The sequence below is a fragment of the Rhinatrema bivittatum genome, chromosome 13 (assembly GCF_901001135.1).
Source record: "Rhinatrema bivittatum chromosome 13, aRhiBiv1.1, whole genome shotgun sequence".
Lineage (NCBI taxonomy): Eukaryota > Metazoa > Chordata > Amphibia > Gymnophiona > Rhinatrematidae > Rhinatrema > Rhinatrema bivittatum.
This window is the reverse complement of record NC_042627.1, coordinates 42,194,340-42,212,160: the sequence shown is the minus strand read 5'-3', so window position 1 is coordinate 42,212,160 and position 17,821 is coordinate 42,194,340. Positions and strand designations below refer to the sequence as shown.

General features: G+C 47.4%; 1 protein-coding gene across 2 annotated transcripts in view; it reads right to left on the bottom strand.

Annotated features, from left to right (window-relative positions):
* MYO1E (myosin IE) overlaps positions 1 to 17,821 on the bottom strand; it is a 416,393-nt gene that overhangs the window by 2,733 nt on the left and 395,839 nt on the right. The window contains exons 25-27 of one of the 2 annotated variants that reach the window (XM_029574567.1): positions 15,218 to 15,307; positions 12,320 to 12,521; positions 6,036 to 6,205 (exon numbers count right to left, since the gene is read on the bottom strand). In XM_029574567.1, the coding sequence (XP_029430427.1) occupies positions 6,036 to 6,205; positions 12,320 to 12,521; positions 15,218 to 15,307 (462 nt within the window). The remainder of the gene's footprint in view (positions 1 to 6,035; positions 6,206 to 12,319; positions 12,522 to 15,217; positions 15,308 to 17,821) is intronic. The other variant, XM_029574568.1, reaches the window with a different exon arrangement.

The window sequence follows — 17,821 nt, the reverse complement described above, 5'->3', positions numbered from 1 at the left end:
GGCCTTGAGCCCCTCAGGAACAGCCTTACCGCCACCAATGTACTTGGCAGCGATCAAGCCCTTCAACCAACGGGCAATAGTTACTTTGGGCGCCTGAAGCCCCTTCCTGGGGTCATGCCACAAGACAAACAGATGATCAGACCGTCGAAAATCATTGGTAACTTCTAAATATCGCATGAGCACTCGACGAACATCCAAACGTCTCAAATCTGACCCTTGAGAAGACTGTAGTTCTGTCACCGAGAAGGAAGGCAATTCCACCGTCTGATTTACATGAAAGGCCGATACCACCTTAGGTAAGAAAGAAGGTACCGTACGCAACGACACACCTGAGTCCGAAATACGCAAGAACGGTTCTCTACATGAAAGAGCTTGCAACTCAGAGACCCTACGAGTGGACACGATCGCCACGAGAAACACAGGTCCGCCTGAGAGGCTCAAAGGGGGCTGCATTGAGGCCTTTGAGAACCAAGTTCAAATTCCAAGATGGGCAAGGAGGCCACAGCGGAGGACGCAAGTTCCGAACACCACGTAAAAAGCGTGCTACGTCTGGGTGACAGGCGAGAGAGGACCCTTCAACCTTTCCTCTCAAACACCCCAGAGCTGCTACCTGAACCCTCAGAGAACTGTAAGCCAAACCCTTCTTCAAGCCATCCTGCAAAAACATAAGGATTTGAGCTACAGAAGCCCGGCGTGGCGCAATCTTCGAGACACCGCACCAGGAGTCAAACACCTTCCACACTCTAGCATAAGTAAGCCGTGCCCGAAGCAGTGTGGAAATGACAGGCTCAGAATAACCCTTTTTCCTTAATTGTCTCCTTTCATAAGCCAAGCCGCCAGACAAAAGCGATCCGCCAGATCTAAAAATATCGGCCCTTGCCGAAGGAGGTTCGGAAGATGACTGAGATGTAAAGGGCCGTCCGTCGCAAGATGAACCAGATCCGCGAACCATGGTCTTCTTGGCCACTCCGGGGCCACTAAAATCATCCGACCACGATGCGATTCTATGCGTCTTAACACCTTGCCGATCAGAGGCCATGGAGGAAATACATAGAGGAGGACATGACGAGGCCATGAAAGCACGAGTGCATCCACTCCTTCCGACCCATGCTCTCGCCTTCGGCTGAAGAAACGTGCCGCCTTTGCATTGTGCCGAGTCGCCATCAGGTCTAGGTGCGGAATCCCCCATCGTAGGGTGATGAGACTCATTGCCTCGGCCGAGAGCTCCCACTCTCCGGGGTCCAAGTGTTGTCGACTGAGATAATCCGCCTGAACGTTGTCTACGCCTGCAATGTGGGTGGCCGCGATGCGGGACAGATAACGCTCCGCCCAGGTCATCAACAACGCTGCTTCGGTCGCCATCGGTCGACTACTTGTACCGCCCTGGCGATTTATATATGCTACTGTGGTTGCGTTGTCCGAGAGGACTCGAACCGCCCGACTGCATACCAGGGGCAGAAGGTGGCGCAAGGCTAGATGTACCGCTCTGGTCTCCAGACGGTTGATGGACCAAGAGGCCTGGCAAGGGGACCACATTCCCTGTACCGCTCTTGATTGACAGACCGCTCCCCAGCCCGTTAGACTGGCATCCGTCGTCACTACCACCCACTGAGGAGGATCGAGATCTACCCCCTGCAAGAGGTGGTCCGGGATCAACCACCAAGCTAGACTGGACCGAGCCGGTTCCATCAGTGGCAACTGGGCACCGTAATCCCCGGTTTTCTGGTCCCAGCGAGAAAGAAGAGCGGTTTGCAAAGGACACATATGCGCAAAAGCCCACGGCACCATTTCCAGAGTAGAAACCATATGTCCAATGATCTGCAAATAATCCCATGCCGTAGGTAAGGGGAGATCCAGTAGGTTCTGTACCTGAAGCATCAGGTTCTCCAGTCTCTGCTGAGTCAGGTATACCTTGCCCACCAAGGTATCGAAATGTGCTCCCAAAAATTCCAAACACTGACTCAGAACCAGCTGGCTCTTTGCAAAGTTGACTACCCAACCTAGAGACTGCAGTTGCTGAACCACCACCTGGACTGCTCGCTTGCACGAGTCCTCCGACTTCGCCCGGATAAGCCAATCGTCGAGGTAGGGATGCACCAATACTCCCTGACGGCGCAGGAAGGCTGCGACTACTACGAGAACCTTGGTAAACACTCTCAGAGCTGTAGCTAACCCAAACGGGAGGGCGCAAAACTGAAAGTGTTCCCCGAGCACCATGAACCTCAGGTACCTCTGGTGGCGCTCCCTGATCCCAATGTGAAGATACGCCTCCGCCAGATCCAAAGAAGCCAAAAATTCTCCCCTGTGGACGGCCGCAATAACAGATCGAAGAGTTTCCATGCGAAAACGGGGAACGCGCAAGGCCCTGTTTACTCTCTTCAAATCCAAAATTGGCCGGAACGTACCTTCCTTCTTTGGAACCAGGAAGTAAATGGAATACTGACCTGTTCTGGTCTCGTCCGGCGGAACGGGCACCACTGCCCCCAGGGATCGTAACCGGGCCACGGTTTGGGCTATTACCAGTTGCTTTTCCGGAGGACTGCAAGGAGATATCATAAAAAGATCCCGGAGGGGCTGAGCAAAATCCAACTCGTAACCGTGACACACCACGTCGAGGACCCACTGGTCTGAAGTGATCTTGACCCATTCCTCCCAAAACTGGGATAACCGGCCTCCGATGCGTGGGAAGGAGGAATGGGCCCGCGCGCCTTCATTGCGCAGGTTTGCCTGTGGCCAAACCCTGCGAGGAACCCATTTGTTGTGGTCGTCTGCCTCGAAAGGAAGGAGTCCAAGACTGAGACCTGGGGCCCTGCTGCCTTTGGGGAAAAGATCCACCCCTTCCCGTGCGAAACCGGCGTTGCCCTCGAAATCGGGACCTCGTGTTTCCGAAAGACCGCAATTGTCGGGGCTTGTCCTCCAGCAACTTATACACCTTATTGTCTCCCAAGTCTTTGATGAGTTGATCCAACTCCTCACCAAACAACAACTTCCCCTTAAAGGGAAAAGAAGCTAGTCGCGACTTAGAAGAGGCATCTGCCGACCAACGACGGAGCCACAATAGTCGTCTGGCCGCAACATCCGAGGACATAGTGCGGGCCGAGGTCCTTAGCAAATCATACAGGGCATCCGCTGTATAAGCAACCGCCGCTTCCACACAATTGGCCTGCTCCGCCTCTTCTGGCGGGAGTTCTTGGGTGGTTAGTAATTGTTGCACCCAGCGCAGCGTGGCCCTCTGGACCATACTGCTACAAGCCGCAGCCCGGACTCCTAAAGCCGCTATCTCAAAAATGCGCTTTAATAGGACCTCTAACTTCCGGTCCTGGAGATCTTTCAAGGCTACCCCTCCCGTGACGGGAATGGTAGTATGCTTAACCACCGCAGTGACGGCCGAGTCCACCGAAGGGACCTTAAAAATCTCTAACGAATCCGAGGGCAGAGGATATAATTTATTCATTGCCCTGCTAACGCGTAGGGATGCCTCTGGAACCTCCCATTCCTTAGATACGATCTGTAATACCTTAGAGTGCAAGGGAAAGGTTTGCGGGGGGGCTCTCAGACCCGCCATAGCTACGTCCCCAGTGGAAGTATCCGTGTCCTGCTGCGGCGCTAGGATCTCCAGCTCCTTCAAAACATGAAGAATCAAATAGTTCAGCTCGTCCCTGCCAAACAGGCGTAAAACCAGGGGGTCGTCCCCTTCAAGAGACCCCTGAGCGTCGGAGATGTCAGCCCCTGCCCCATCTGGTGAGCCCTGGGTGAGATCCGGGAACCCCGGATCGTCGGCACCCCCAAGGGAACAAGCTCCTGATTTGCCCGGAGCTTCAGCCTTTTCCTGGTCTCCCGATTTGTCCTGCACCGAGGACACCTTAGGCACTTTTAGAGGGGGGGGGGGGTTCGTCTGGCTCCCAGCCTGCTTCTGCCTCGAAAAAAGCCTGGTGCATCAACAGCCCAAACTTGGAGGAGAAAGGCACCTTCCTTTTAATTGATCCCCCCACGGGACGCACCGGAGGGGGGGGGGGCTCTTGGGGCATCAAATTCGGAGCCACTATGAGGACTCAAAGCCGGCGGTGAAAGCGGAGGAAAATCCTCCTCCTCAGAGGCAGAATCAACATGCTGCCTCGTGGACAAGATGGCCGCCGGCTCCCCCTCACTGGGAGGCGGGGCCGACGATCGTGACGCCGACAACCTCCTCAGCCGCGCCGAGGAGGACGGATCCGCGCCGCTGCGGGCTGCGCTCGGCCCCCGGGAGGGTCCCTCGCCCCCGGGAATGCAGCGGGAGCAGAGACCCTCTCGGGAGAGTCGCGCCCCCGCCCTACTGCAGGCCGAGCAGGCCGAAGAACGCGGCATCGAGGTGGCAGAAGAAAAGCACGCCAAAAATAGGAGCCCTGTGAAAGCGCCTCTAACGCCGGGTGAAAACCTCCACCCCCTCCGGAGTCCCTGGTCAGGCTAATTACCAGCGCGGCAGGCTAGGGCTGGAAATGGATCACTGCCTGCTACCAACAGGGCTTATGTGTCCTGCATCCACTTTTTATTCACTCTCTTTCTTTTTTTTTTTCAAGTAAAGCCCTCTTCAGATCAAAGTCTGGAATCACTGTACTTCTGGGGGGGGGAGGGTGACCGGCCCACCGGTAAACTTTTCCCCAAGACCAAAAGGGACACTAATCCGGGTAAAACAATGACAGCCAAGCTCTCAGTGCCTGCCTGTACGCTGCGCTAGCAAAACCAACAAACAACTGCTACAAAAATATCAACTTTTTTTTTTTTTTTTTTTTACACTAAGCAAGGAAGAGAATAAAACCAGTTGATCTAGCCAGCACAGTTATAAAAATCATAAAGAACACCTGAAAGATTGTTTTAGTCAGAATAGAGAGGACCGCAGGTTATGCCTCTCAATCTGCTGGAGTCAGAGGAAATACTGAAGGATGGCAGGTGGCACACCAGTATATCTAGGGAGTGCTTTCAGTTTTCTCTCTGACTCCATCTGCTGGAGGGGAGGCATAACCCAGCAGTCTGGACTGATCCTGGTACGTACAGGGAACTGAGTTTAAAAAAGGTTTGGACAAGTTTCTGGAGGAACAATGTGAGAAGGAGCCAAGAATGGAGACACAGCCCCATAATATTAATGACATGTGGGAAGATACTTGAGAGCATAGGTTGTCAAAACTCCAAAGTTGCAATTTTGTGGGTGTTCTACATGCACAACTTAAGGATTTTATAATCCATGTGGAACTGGAGGAATCCACTATCCAGGCCTTGGTAAATTCAGTCTGTAGCAAAATGCTCATTTGCAAAGACTTACTATGTCAAGGTCACATCAACTATAAGAAAATAGAGACATTAAAATGTCTTTCTCTTGACGACCGCCACAGGACAAGCTGTGTTAGAAATGGCTGTCCTCCCCAAGTTTCCAAACCCAATAGTCCTGGGTCGAGATTATCTCCATTTTGCACTTATGGAGACAACTCATAGATGTTCGGGACAGTACAGCCAAAGGTGGTACAGAGACAGGTGAGACAGAGCGGGGCCCTGGGCATGACTGGAGCTCCACCTGACAAAGCTGAGCTAAGGGGGAGGATATGTGATGGAGGGTACAGACAACTCCCTCACTCTACCTTAAGAAGCCTAACTCAGGGTTTTAACCCAGTCTTCCTTAAGGCAGAATGCCGCAAGTGATTTTAGGTGAAGGGAGGTTCCCTTTACCCTACCATAAGAACCTAGGCCTGGGTTCTTATGGTAGGATGAAGGGAATCTACCATAAGAACCTTGGAGAGGCCCCAGGGAGCTTGAGGTCCTCACAGAATACCCGTATGCAGTACATCTACCTAATATTTGTACTTGATGCAAGGTGAGCTACTGTTTTGATTTCTGTAACTTGGAAGCACTGTAAATAAATACTTGCACCAGAATTAAGTTAGCCAAGTCTCATTGTGTTCCTTGGCTATTCTCAAGGCCACTGTTGGCCTGAATACACTACAGGAATTAAAAAGGTAAGCAAGACATAATTAGATATGGACTCATGTCACTTTCCCAGCATTTACCTTCTTTGATGATATCGATAATATCATTAGCATTAAAGCTGAGTTCATCAGTGTCCTGAGCATCATAAGCGTACAGAGCCTTGCACTGTGGTACCTGAGGCTTGGGTTTGGGTTGTGGTTTAGGTCTGCCTCCTGCTGGTGGTGGTCGGTTTGTTGTCTGTCTGCGGGCACTATGGAAGAACAGAGTGCCACAACAATGAAGGAAGAGGAAACACAAGTTATAGAGATGGGCTGAAAACTCATGATTGTAAAGGTCTCATTCCATAATCTGGAGATTTTCCTGCAGATGGGATTTATTGCATCACGATCATAGATTGTGAAACTAAATTCACTGAAAATTAAGGAAATATTATATGATGAGAGTCTTTGTCATTTTTCTCTCCAGTTTTCAGGCTTTTCTTACCACTACCTTCAGCTATGAACCAAGAAATCCTTGCCTGTGGTAAAATACCTGGGGTTAAAGGTGGGGGTTTATAATTGTGATCCTAGATCATATTTTTTCAGTCCATCTCTGTATGAAGTACAAGTCTTGAGTTGCTTCAGCATAGCTTCCTGAAAAACAGATCGCCATACTCAAAGCTGAAAAGGCCCATTCTACTTCCTTCTGATGTGCTTGTGATTTCAAATTGATATAGTTTAAAGTGGATTATACATAATGCAGGACTTTAATAGAGACAAGTTAAATTGGTTATGTTGAAATGCTCATGTGCTGGTATAGGTGTTATAGAACTACACAAACTTTGGACATAAGAAAATTTAAAAAATGAACGTTGCTTGTACCTCCATAATACTAGCTGGAATCTGAAGCCTCTTTAGATCTAGCAGAGCAGCTCATGCTTTGCAAGTTCTCCACCAAGCAGTCAAGGAAATAAACTAAATTCAAATGTTTCTAAGAAACTGATATTTTTTCCTCACAAGATGACATGGGGTTATGTATTTTGGCCAATGCCCGGATTTCTTTACTGGGGGCTACCAACACTGACGCTGCAGCCAGATCTAGAAGCAAAAGGCTACCTGGAGAATCAAACCTGGGTTTCCTTCACGACATGAGAGTGCTGCCACCAGGCAATTAGACAAACTCTGATCGTATACCTCTTCTTAGAAACTCCATCAGTGCTGCATGCTAACTCTTGCCTTGCACGAGAAATCAATTTTGAAGGTTCTGACACAGTTTATCCAAGCTATGTCACTAGTGTTACAGTGCAGGATTTGAGAAATGAGCTAAAAATGGTCCCTTCGTGGCCTTTCAGTTGAGATTGAGAACCTGTATCATATAAGAGAGAGGTATGGAGAGGCTTAACATGGGACTGGGAACATGGTTATGTTATGATCTCTGCCAACATAGGAAGTTTGAAGCTCATGTAAAAGTTACCAACCAACCACAAATCTAATGTTATTTCTAAACTTGCTTTTTTTGTTTGTTTGATTTTTGCTGCAAACATGTTATCAGTGCTGGACCTTTGGAGCTGTATGTCATTCTCATGAGTTTTAAGGATGATTTAGTACCTCCACCCAACTCTCCCTCATGTAGGATGAAATCACTTCTGTGAGTTTATACTGTCATGTCAATCTTGAATGTTTGTACATTTATTTATTGATTTATTTAATCACAGTTATGGTTCACTATTCCATAATTTCTTATAGTGAATTACAAGCAGCAAGCAATTGTAATGAAACAATTAAGAGTTTTTTGTACATTTTAGTGAAATCACAATGGACTAGTAGTTAAATCTTCCACGTCTGGTGACTTTCCCAGTATTTTACTCCCGGTGATAAGGACAGCACTTATTTTATTTCATTTCTTAAATAAAATGCCAACTTTGGCTTACCATATTTGAAAAGAGTTCTGGTTCCTAAAATTTCTCATATCTCCCATCAGCCAGCAGATGGAGCCATTTCTTAAGATGGAGAGGGCAGTTTTCATAGCAATTGACCTGGGTCAATTGGCTTGATTGAAAATTGCCTTCTTCTGCTAGGCAAAAGAAAGCGCCAGCCTCCACAATGCACATACTATTAGCCTGCTTGAAGGGAGCATTCCCGGGAGTGGAGAGAGGGCAGGTTAGAGAAATCTGTTGTGTGTTATTTTCCAGCACATTTTCACCCATACGAATTGCAGGTACAAAGTCTGTGGGTATTTTTAGCTCAAAGACCTTTGCAGGCAATTTTCAAACCTAGTGGTCAGAGCAGTGGATTGCAAACCAGGAAGCCAGGGTTCAAATCCTAATCCTGCTGACACTTTTCCCTCCTTTGCCTCTGGTACAAACGTAAAGGCTCATTCATAAGGCCGCATTAGACTGTTTTTCATATACAGGCCGATACAGTAAAGTGCGGCCGCAGTTACCCTGCTTCTAACCCACTTTCTACTCACAATTTGGCTGCGTTAGTCCAACCCGCGATTCTCTATCCCTTTTAACCCATCCTTACCACTTCTTTAAATCAACGGGAAACCCTTTCCGCCCGCGGCATGTATATGAGATGTAAACGATCGGATTAGCTATTCCCTCCCATACAGTAACGTGCGCCCCGATTATCGCTTTTTTAACCTGCAGTTTTGCCGCGTGTTTAACCTGCTAACTTACCGCCTACCCTTACCCCTGCGTTAGTGTGGAGCGTCAAGTCAGAGAGACGAAATTTCATGGGCAAACGACCCCCTCACCCCCCGGGACAAGAGCCAGGATTGGGCAAACTTTTCCCCAGCCCCTGCTCACCTGCCTTGGCCGCGTCCATGGATGCCGGTCTCCGGGGCAGCCCCAGTCCTCTCTCCCATCCTCCCGGGGGCAGCCGGCGGCGAGAGCGAGAGCAGCCAGGGGCGGATCACGAGGCGGCTTCCAGCAGCCCCCGCCGGCGAGGGTGCATGAACGCACGCCGTGACCTGAGGCCCGGCTGGACGTCAGAGGTCACGGCATACGCCCATTCACCATCGCCGGCGAGGGCTGCTGGAAGCCGCCTTGCGATCCACCCCGGGCTGCTCTCGCTCTCGCCGCCGGCTGCCCCCGGGAATATGGGGGAGAGGACTGGGGCCGCCCCGGAGACCGGCACCCATGGACGCGGCCAGGGCAGGTGAGCGGGTGCTGGGGGATGGGATTAGTCGCGATCTGAAGAGTGGCTTTCCCGGTGCATTGGATTTTAGGTTTTTAGGTTTTCTTTTGCTTAAAGTTGGGATCCACTTCCTGGTACCTGTCATTTCAAAAGTCATTTGAAATGACATTTGAAATGACAGGTACCAGCGCACCCAGGATACTGTATAGGCGCTGTATATGGCCTATACAGTAAAATGGATTGCGCTTCATGGACACGCGTTGGACGCGGCTTGCATTTGCATGCCATTTAAATACAGTATCGAGCGGTATGTGATCCAGACTGTGCGTGCGGCAAACGCGGGTGCGCTCGGCACTAACGCAACTTTTTCTACCGCACCTTACTGTATCGGCCTGATAGTAAGTAGTAGCCTAATGCAGGGATAATGTGAGGTATTTCAAATACCTTGAGTTATTTCAGCCATGGCTATGTGGCTCCCTCGAGAACCTATGAGAACCACACAGCCATGGCTATGTGGCTCCCTCGAGAACCTATGAGAAACACACAGCCATTCTTCAATGGTTTTGTGACTCCAATGGTGGGAAAAAGTACTGCAGCTTAGTGAATGAGCCCCTTAGACTGTAAGCCCCCTGGAGATGGGGAAATACCTACAGTACCTGAATGTAATCCTCTTTCAAGTGTCACAAAAGGCGTAATAAAAAACCACAGAGGCATTGCAAGTATGAATCAGTAGAAGATGCTGCCAGCTGGAGAGCTGGAGGCTCAGGAGAGATCTGGAGCATTGTTATGCTCCAAAGATTAGGCAGTTACTTCAGAGCGTGCAGATAGCATAGACAGGGCTCTGCTGCCATCTTGCTGGAGTTTGAGGATATTTTACCCTGGGTGTATTGTGAACCGAGCTTGGTGTAACTGAAACACAGAAACATGACACTAGAAAAAAACAGTATGACTATCTAGTTTGCCCATCTGCCCAACTCATTTAGCTTTACAATGCCCATCATTCCCTTAGAAATCCCGTGTTTATCCTAAGCTTTCTTGAATTCAGATATTGTTTTGTCTCCACCATCTCTACAAGGAGACTGTTCCATGCATTCACTAACCTCTCTGTAAAGAAATATTTCCTAAGATTACTCTTGAATCCACCGCATTACACCCACATCCCATGATCCCTTATTCCAGACCTTACTTTCTGTTGAAAGAGGGCCGAAATTTTGGAGATATTTAAATGTCTCTATCATATCTCCCCTATCTCGCCTTTCCTCTAGGGTTTACAGTCCTCACTGAGAAGTCATGCTCCAGGGCTACTTCCAGAATCCTGAAAATTATGGGCCCTAAATATGACCACTTAGGATCACCATTGTGTGAAGACTGTGGATCCCTTCTCCCAGGGATTGGAAGACCTGAGCAGGAAATCAAACCAAGGGCTGTTCACATGGTGGGGTACAGCACTACCATTAAAGGAACGTCACTTTCAAATCCCTGCACTTATTTCCCCAGGTGGTCTTTGCATGGAGTGCATCATCTTTGAAACATGCCTGTGCACACAATTGAAATTAGCGTGCGGTTCTGTCGCATAAATAGTGGGATTGCAGCTCTCATGCTGAATGTGTCGGAGATTCATTTTTTAATTTATTGGGAACATGGGAAGGACAATTTTCCGAGAAAAAGGACTGTCTGAGAACTTGCTCAATCATAACACGACTAAAAGTATGTGCGGTGTTCTATAAGGCATTACTTTTAGCAGCACTGAGAGGTTCCTGGGGGTGCGTTTACGTTGGTGGAGGAAATCACACGTTCAGATTGCATTTTTCAATGTATGTGCATTATTTTCCATGAAAAAAGTACCTGTAGAGAAAGCAGGCGCATATGTTTGTGGTCACTCTATTTGCAGCAAGTCTCAAAGTGACAATGCGTGCTTAGTATCCACAGACTTTGTCCCAATGCGGATAACTTTGAAGATTTCCTCATTCGAGATCATGTGCACAGATGTGGCAATTTATTGACCTATTCATGATGATATTTAGCTTTTGGATTCTCAATTTGAACATGAACTGAGTTTGTTGTTCATGGATGTCACCTTGCTATGCAGCCTGATTATTTTCCTACTTGATGGTGATCGATTCTGTGGGCACTTTATTTTTTAAAAGGAAGTTGCTTTTTGAGATGTATATTGTTTTTAAGAATTTTTGACAGAAGCAAACTAATGAAAACCTAAAGAAAATTCCTTGGGTGTGGTAATTATACAGGATCTTATGATGTCTTTTCTTCACAACATTACATTTTTAGTTTGCATTTTGTAGAATACATAGCTGTTCATAGACTACTGATGACTGCACCCTATTTCCTCTCTCTTGCATAGTTGCTATATTCATAACAAATGTACTTTTCTTAGGTGGGAATCCCCTAGTTGTTGAGCACTTGAAGACATTTGGGCAAGTGGCATAAGGGGTTTGTGGCAGTGCTGATACTGAGGTGAGCAAGAGTTCCACCAATGTGGTCAGTGGAAGAAATGTGCTTTAGCCATGACCATATGCCTAAATGGTGAATGGGGGAGAGGAAGAGGGGATCAGGGGGCATTTGCTTTTTTTTTTTTTTTTTTGAGGGGGGATGATGTTTCTAATATTTTGTGGTACTATAATTGCAGTTTTATATTAAGATTTCTATGTCTGATTTTAGTATGTTTTATGTAGCGTCTTGTCTGTATTGAACTATTTGTATGGTCTTATGTTGATGATTCTATATTATGTTATTTGAACTTTAATTCTGCTTTGAGCATAGTATATGGAAAGGCTACTGTTTGGAAGAATGAGAAAAACAGAACTTCTGGCTGTTTGCTTTTAATTATAAACCTAGACAAATCAAACTCACAATTGTCCTCTTGGCAGGGGTGGCGCAAGACATCCCCTTAATGTCCACATCCATGCACATAGCAGCTAAGCACAAAGCAAGGAGTACACACTGAGAGCCATAGAACGCTATGCATGAGATGGGTTTATATACATCCTGAGACAGATTCATTAAGTAGATATCAAGTCCCAGCTGACAGGCCTCTCCGTTATATCTAGGTTTTTGATATTTGGCCAAACATTGATGAGAAGGCTTGGGTTAAGATTTGAGTGGGGGAAGCTAGATCAGCAGGAGCACAGCAGCCTTGCAAGGGGGAGGGTGGGCATAAGCTTTCATGCACTGGTGCACAGCCTCGGAAGCTTTTTCTGGCAAAGGGTGCGGTATCTAGGAAACCTTACCCTGCAGCACCTTGGTCTGGTACTCTAAGGAAGTCCAGGCTTTGTGGTTGCTGTGAATGTATGTCTGTGCCTCCTGAGACTTGCCTTGGCAAAGTTGGACGCTCCATTATGGTATGTACTCCTTTGGGATTGCTTGGAGGGTTTGTTGGCTTTTGGTGATAGCCATATTGAGATCCTGTTAGCACCCCATTCTGATGATGACCTAGAGTTACAAATTAATGAACAACTTAATTACAATGAGAAAGCCAAAATACTGTCTTTTAAAGATAAATCCTTTCATACATTTTAATGCTCCAGTCCAATACTTTAATTTAGGATGGATAGAGTATTTAAGATAATTGACCTTAACATTTATAAACTTCAGTTTCTGGGGATCTCATAACTTATAGAAGATCTAACATATTATACAGTCAAAGAATGGGCTAAAGACACACAAACACATACTACACTTTATTTATAAAGATATAGCAGTTCTAGGGCAATACTGTTGGCTTTTTGGCATAACACTTAGTGTATGTAACTTCCATCTGGTTGAAAGCTGTCTTTTACTGCTATATGGTTTGTTTTTATGACATACTACATTTTACTCAGAGGAAGGGAGAGTATAATCATCTGCTGATAAACACATATGCACCAGGGTAAGTAATCCCTCTAATCAATCTCCAGAAATAAGGATTTTCCTGATGCACTTTGCTAAAACAACAGTGGTTCCCAGACTAGGTCCGGATCTAGATTTCAGGGTATCCCACAATGAATATTCATGAGCTATTTCACACATATTTGGGATTAAGAATCATTGTATACTTTAGCTGTCCCTAGCTGAAGGTCTTGAGGACAGAGTGTGGGAAGTAAATCATGATGGCACAGAATGCACTAGCACTAATGGAGAAAGGGTGGTGGTGGGGGTCCTTGGATACTCTTGGTCTTAAAGGAAATAGGTATCTTAAGAATCTCATATCTATAAGTTAGAAAGAGGAAGGCAGAATAAGGAATTATATGAAAGTAATGCAAAATAACACTAGCTGCATGCTCTCTGCTCTGATCAGATTCGGGATAATGAAAAACAAAAAACAATTGAATACATCCCTGATGGAGCAAAAAAAAAAAAGCTCCAGGAGAGAGCATGATATTCCATGATCGACCTTGCTATCAGGAGTTTACCAAAACTCAGAGACTATTCAGAAACATAAGAGATTCCATGTCTAAAATCTTAGAGTAATTTGCTTATAGGGACAACAGTCTTTCCAAAGTCTATTGCCTACTGCTGAGAAAATAAGATGTGCCCTAAGAATGTCCTGTGTATGAGCCAAGTCTGATCCAGCCCTTGGCTGTTCTTTCACTGCCCAGTGCTCGCTTGCTGCTGTTCGGCTGGCTTTAGTCACTAAACATGTTTCACTTCTTTTAGGGGCGGATTTTCAGACTCCGCGAATAGGCCTACTTTTGTTTGCGCTCCAGGCGCAAACAAAAGTACGCTGGATTTTAGTAGATACGCGCGGAGCTGCGCGTATCTGCTAAAAACCTGGATCGGCGCGCGCAAGGCTATCGATTTTGTATAGCCGGCGCGCGCCGAGCCGCGCAGCCTACCCCCGTTCCCTCCAAGGCCGCTCCGAAATCGGAGCGGCCTTGGAGGGAATCCTCTAACGCCCTCCCCTCACCTTCCCCTCCCTTCCTCTACCTAACCCACCCGCCCGGCCCTGTCTACACCCCCCCCTTCCCTTTCTCCGGGGATTTACGCCTCCCGGAGGGAGAAGTAAATCCCCGCGCGCGAGCGGGCCTCCTGCGTGCCGGGCCGCGACCTGGGGCGGGTACGGAGGGCGCGGCCACACCCCCGGACCGCCCCGGGCCGTAGCCACGCCCCCGTACCCGCCCCCGAAACGCTGCCGACACGCCCCCGAAACGCCGCAACGACTGGGCCCGCCCCCGACACGCCCCCCTCGGAGAACCCCGGGACTTACGCGAGTCCCGGGGCTCTGCGCGCGCCGGTAGGCCTATGTAAAATAGGCTCATCGGCGCGCAGGGCCCTGCTCGCCTAAATCCGCCCGGTTTTGGGCGGATTTAGGCGAGCAGGGCTCTGAAAATCCGCCCCTTAGGATTCTAATGCATAAATCAATCTTTCCTTTGCATTGAGGGGGGAACAATTTTCAAAGGAATTCTCCATGGTTCCCTTTCAAAATTGCCACCCGCAGCACAGGAAAATGTATACATGCTATGCACAGTGCCTGTACTTTTCCCAGTGAGGAAACAGGGTAGTGCCAGCAGGTGGTGGTGGGGTGGAGTGCCACTGGGGCTGTCCTGGCAAACTGTATGCAGGGAGTTTATGTTTAGCTCCCCAGGGGTATTTCTTGGAGAGGAGTCTGCACCTGCTGGGGAAGACATTTTCAAAGGGAAACTCTATGAAGAGTTTCCCTTGAAAATGAGCTTGAAGTCTCCAAGTGGGGTGGGGGTGTCTGGAGCAAGAAAGAGAACTGCAAGTAGCCTTTGGAAGAGGCTAATTAGACTGCTGAATAATGTCTGCTTCTCTTAATCTAAATGTGACACAGAACAAAGCTAACCATATTGTAGCAGGTGGTTGGGATAAGTGCTTCAGGAAGTCTGTTCTTTTTTCCATCCAGGAATGTTTTTTTCACTTGCTTTCTTCAAAGGGACAAAGGTCTGAGCAGTTGAAAAGTAAACAGTATGGGGGCAATTTAGTGGCAGCTTTGTATCAGGTGCCAGGCTATACAAGATTTACCAATGCCAACCTCTAGATCAGAGATCGATTTGCAAATCAATGGGTTTCAGGGAGTACAAATACAAGTCAGATACAAAAGCATAAGAAAAAATGATATAATATTTATTTTTGATAGATTATTTTCATAAGCTGTGCACAGGGTTTTATCTAGCAGCAGTATATCTTACCTGGTGGTGGAGGTGGTGCCACCCTGGTTGGGTAGGTCTGAACTGTACTGGAACGTCCTCTACTTTGGCTATTGTTTTTCTTACTGGGTCCTAGAATAAATATCAAGTTGTGTCAGTCTGTATACACCATACAGATCCACATCTCCAGCTGATGGGTGTTAGCACAAGAAATATTTAACATATATTATATGTCTGGGCATATTTATGTTTTTAACAGTGACCTCTTCTCAGAATGGACAACTTTTTCCTATTAAAAAAAAAGTTCATTAGATCTGGAGACAACAACTTCACCATTAATCTAAGTCAGAAACCGAGAAAAGAGAAGTCCTAAGCCAAAGTGGATAACATCAGAAGTGATTCTCCTAAATGTTTAAAGTCTGTGTGGACAGAGTATGAACCCACTCTTAGATCATTAGGGAAAGGCCGACTTTTTGTCCCCTCTGTCAAAAATCTTCGATTGGTAGAGACACCCAACAGGTTGCCCTCTTCCTCAACTCGACTACCTACGTTTTCAGAAAAAGGTTAAAGCCCTATTTTTACACAAACCCTTTTAGAGAAACCCTGTTAAAACTTGTGTTTCTGATTTCTGTTTTTCTTGAAGTATGGCTTATAATGTGATTATGTGGGAATAGCCGAGAGGAATACATCTAACAAACAGGCCGATTCAGTACAGTGCGCTCCAATTGGCAATTGGCCGCTCAAGACGTGATGTCACATGCCGTGACGCCAAACATCGTGACGTCACATCTTGAGCGGCCCAATTGCACGCACAGGGGCCGCTTTCGCCCGTGCAATGCATCTATCTTCGCGGGCAGCTGGAGGCAGGGGAGCCGCGGTCGTCTTCGCCGATGTCCGTCTCCGGAGGGGGGCTGCAAAAAAAGTAAGTCGCTTCGTTGATTTTCAATGCCAGTCCTCTCTCCCCTCCTCCCAAAAAGCAAGGCTGCTTTTCGCGCCTTGCTTCGGGAGGAGGGGAGAGAGGACTGGCAATCCCAAGCGTAGGATTGCCCGTCCTCTCTCCCCTCTCTCTCATGCAACTTTTTTTTTACGCTTTTTCGCTTTTTTTTCTTCACTTTTTTCCGCTTTCGTTGCTTCGGGAGGAGGGGAGAGGACTGGGGCTGCCCCGGAGACCAGCACCCATGTACGCGGCCCTTACCCCTGCCTCTAACGCAGGGGTAAGGGTAGGCGGTAAGTTAGCAGGTTAATCGCGCGGCAAAACGGCAGGGTAAAAAAGCGATAGTCGGGGCGCGCGTTACTGTATGGGAGGGAATAGCTAATTCGATTGTTTACATGTAATATACATGCTGCGGGCGGAAGGGGTTACCCGGTGATTTAAGGACGCGGTAAGAGTAGGTGAAAGGGGATTGTGTATCGCAGGAAGGGCTAACGCGGCCGAAAAGTGGGTAGAAAGCGGGTTAGGAGCAGGGTAACCGCGGCCGCACTTTACTGTATTGACCTGTAGGAGAGGTTTTTGTGAACCAGTGAATGCACCAAGTGATTGGAGATCTAGCATTTAGCGTTTCTCTTCCGTACTGAGGTCTTTTCCTCTCAAAATAAATGTTGATACATATAGTTTCAGAATAAGTGTTTCTTATTGGCAGAAGTAAGCCTTGAGAAGAGCACTGGTTAATCCAGTGAATTGCTTTATTGTAAACCAGTGGTTCCCTTAATTGATTTTATGATATGCTAGGATCATAACATTCATGGGTACACATTTTCAGGAGTTAAAGTTGAAATCAGAGATCTGAGTTTGACCCTATTAAGCACATGGTTTTTTCTCCTTGCAGCTACTTACAGCCCCTTTCAATCCATTATGCAGCTATGTGGACCATAATCTGAAGTTTATGTACTTTTTCCACTGTACAGACCTGTTGTTGTAAGTGTGAATTTACTGAATACTGGGTGTGCAAGAGGAAATACATTACATGTGCGATGGGATTTGGCAACTATGCCCTAAACCACAGGGCAATGTAAAATTTTGAATGTGTTTAATGCAGAGCTTTCCAAACTGTGTGTCGGGACACATTAGTGTGTTGCCTGCAGTGTGCAGGTGTGTCGCGCAAGCCCGGTCAACTCTGATGCGAGTTTGGGCTTTTTTTTTTTCTAGAGATTCACTTTTTTTTTTCAGTTTATGGGTTGCTTATTATTGGGTGATTTTTGCTGTCAATCGCGTTTTTTTGGGGGGCTTGGTGGGTGGAACGAGCCCAGCCATCCTTGCATTGGCTGCTGCTGCCGATGAGGCCTGGCCATGAGGAGTACTGACTGCAAGCAGCAGTGTCTGGTGATCATGGAAGGGAGTGAAGCACTTAACTGGCAACAATCAAAAAGACGAGGTACATGAGTGTGGGGGCCAGACATGTGCTGGGGGGAGAGAGATGAGTGAGTGGGGGGGCAAACGTGCTGGGGGGACAGACATGTGCTTGAGGGGGAGAGATATGAGTGTGTGGGGGCCAGACATGTGCTGGGGGGAGGAGAGAGATGAGTGTGTGGGGGACAGACAATTTGTTTTATTATTGTTTCTCATAAATTATAACAATAACATGAATCTTGGAATATATATTTTTAATATAAATTTAAGGTTTTCATGAGATAGGTTGTGTCGTGAAA